The 1,623-nt window shown below is 33.8% G+C and overlaps 1 protein-coding gene and 1 pseudogene across 2 annotated transcripts in view; both read left to right on the forward strand.

Annotated features, from left to right (window-relative positions):
• Nucleotides 1–690, forward strand: LOC106516845 (DBH-like monooxygenase protein 2 homolog pseudogene; annotated as a pseudogene).
• Nucleotides 691–837: 147 nt separating this feature from the next.
• rps6kc1 (ribosomal protein S6 kinase polypeptide 1) overlaps nucleotides 838–1,623 on the forward strand; it is a 37,634-nt gene continuing 36,848 nt past the window's right edge. For both annotated transcript variants that reach the window (XM_014007558.1, XM_014007559.1), the window contains exon 1: nucleotides 838–992. In XM_014007558.1, the coding sequence (XP_013863012.1) occupies nucleotides 891–992 (102 nt within the window). In that variant the 5' untranslated portion in view covers nucleotides 838–890. The remainder of the gene's footprint in view (nucleotides 993–1,623) is intronic.

Consider the following 1,623-nt stretch of genomic DNA (forward strand, 5'->3'; position numbering starts at 1 on the left):
GACCAATCTGTTTATTTAATCTATGCCTATGGAGACACAGATGAGATGAAATACCATGAGCAACGCCGAGGCCAAAAGCAACTGAACCTGTTCAGTTATAAAGAGTCTTCTGATGCAAGCCGATTCTGTGCTTCCTGGACTGTGACCACAGGAGGAACCATGCTTTTGCTCTGGATTGCTTTCATTTAACCTGGCAGCATGAGTGCCAGAACACTGTGCAGTTTTAATAATAATGATAATGATGATGATGATGATAAAATGAAAAAAACTGATATAGAAAAGTAGGACAGTTAAAATGTAGGGTTGTTTTATTTTTGTCAGTAATATGTGCGTTCATTATCTTAGAATTAATATGTATAGGTTTAAATTCTGGTTTTTAATCTTCTGCATAAATAAAATATAATTATTAGCATTTTGTTGTTCTTCACTACTGACTTTTTTCCTTCTTCTTTTATTTCTTTATTTTTTTTGCTTTATTATGAACACCACATTTACCATGATTGATAAGTCAATAAGCACTGTGGCATAACAATTTCAATATTTAAATATAATGTAGTTTATTCAAATTCCATTTACATGCATACACATAAAAAGTGCATTTGCTGTTATTTTTGTTTATTGCATTCATTTTAAAAGTAGTTGTAGAGATTTATATGTATACAGATGATCAAATAAACTATGATTTTTTTTATTTGTATCAATGCTTTTTTGAGTAATACAAAAAAATGATGTTATCATAATCTACAGTAAAGTGGCAGCAGTGACATTGCAGTTCCACATTTCTCCTCTAGGGGCGCTCTAACCGCTGTGACTGTCATAATAAACAGGGAGAATAAGAGTGGACAGCTAGCCCCCTGGCTGGTAGCTTCGGCAATGTTGTCACTATCAGAATGATATCACAGCGGGACAGAGGAGAATTTGCTCGGTTTTATACTGTCACGAACCCTACAAGGCATAAAGAAGGCCATACGGTGTACAAAGTCACCGCAACCGTAAGTAAAATAGAGTCTGAGCGCTTTGACAGCTASTCTAAAGCTAGCTGTGGCTAGCTAACGAAATGAGACATAAGAAAACAACAGCAGTGTAACCTCGTAATAACCTCACATTGACAATATGTGAAAGCCGCAGATGTAATTCGGATGTAAAGCTTGCTAAAAAAGAAAAAAAAAATGGAAGTCATTTTTATTCCCCGTTAATTTTCTGATGGTTGAAACACCAGCAAGACAAACTGCTTGAGCAGAAGCAATGAATGAAATATCGCATAAAAACGAATAACCTGGCATATATGAAACCATATTATGTTGTCATAATATCATGGTTTTATATGAGTAAAGTCTTTTCACATAGAAGTATCAAGAAAAAACAGTAGACCTGTTGTAAAGTGGATAAAGGGACAATAAGCCATTAAAAAATGGAATTTTGATAAAACTGTCCAGATTTGTAGTTTTTGAACCGCACCCGATGTGATCTAGATGCCAAAAAAGCATTTAAATATTTAGAATTATTTTATATTTGTAAATCGCTAACAAATTATAAACTATGTTTAAAGTGATCCACAAGTAATCCAGTACAGATTTGACAAGTCTAGGTATTTTAGGTTTTAGCTGATAATATGTCCAGATG

This window comes from Austrofundulus limnaeus, unplaced genomic scaffold (assembly GCF_001266775.1).
Source record: "Austrofundulus limnaeus strain Quisiro unplaced genomic scaffold, Austrofundulus_limnaeus-1.0 Scaffold42, whole genome shotgun sequence".
NCBI classification, from domain to species: Eukaryota; Metazoa; Chordata; class Actinopteri; order Cyprinodontiformes; family Rivulidae; genus Austrofundulus; species Austrofundulus limnaeus.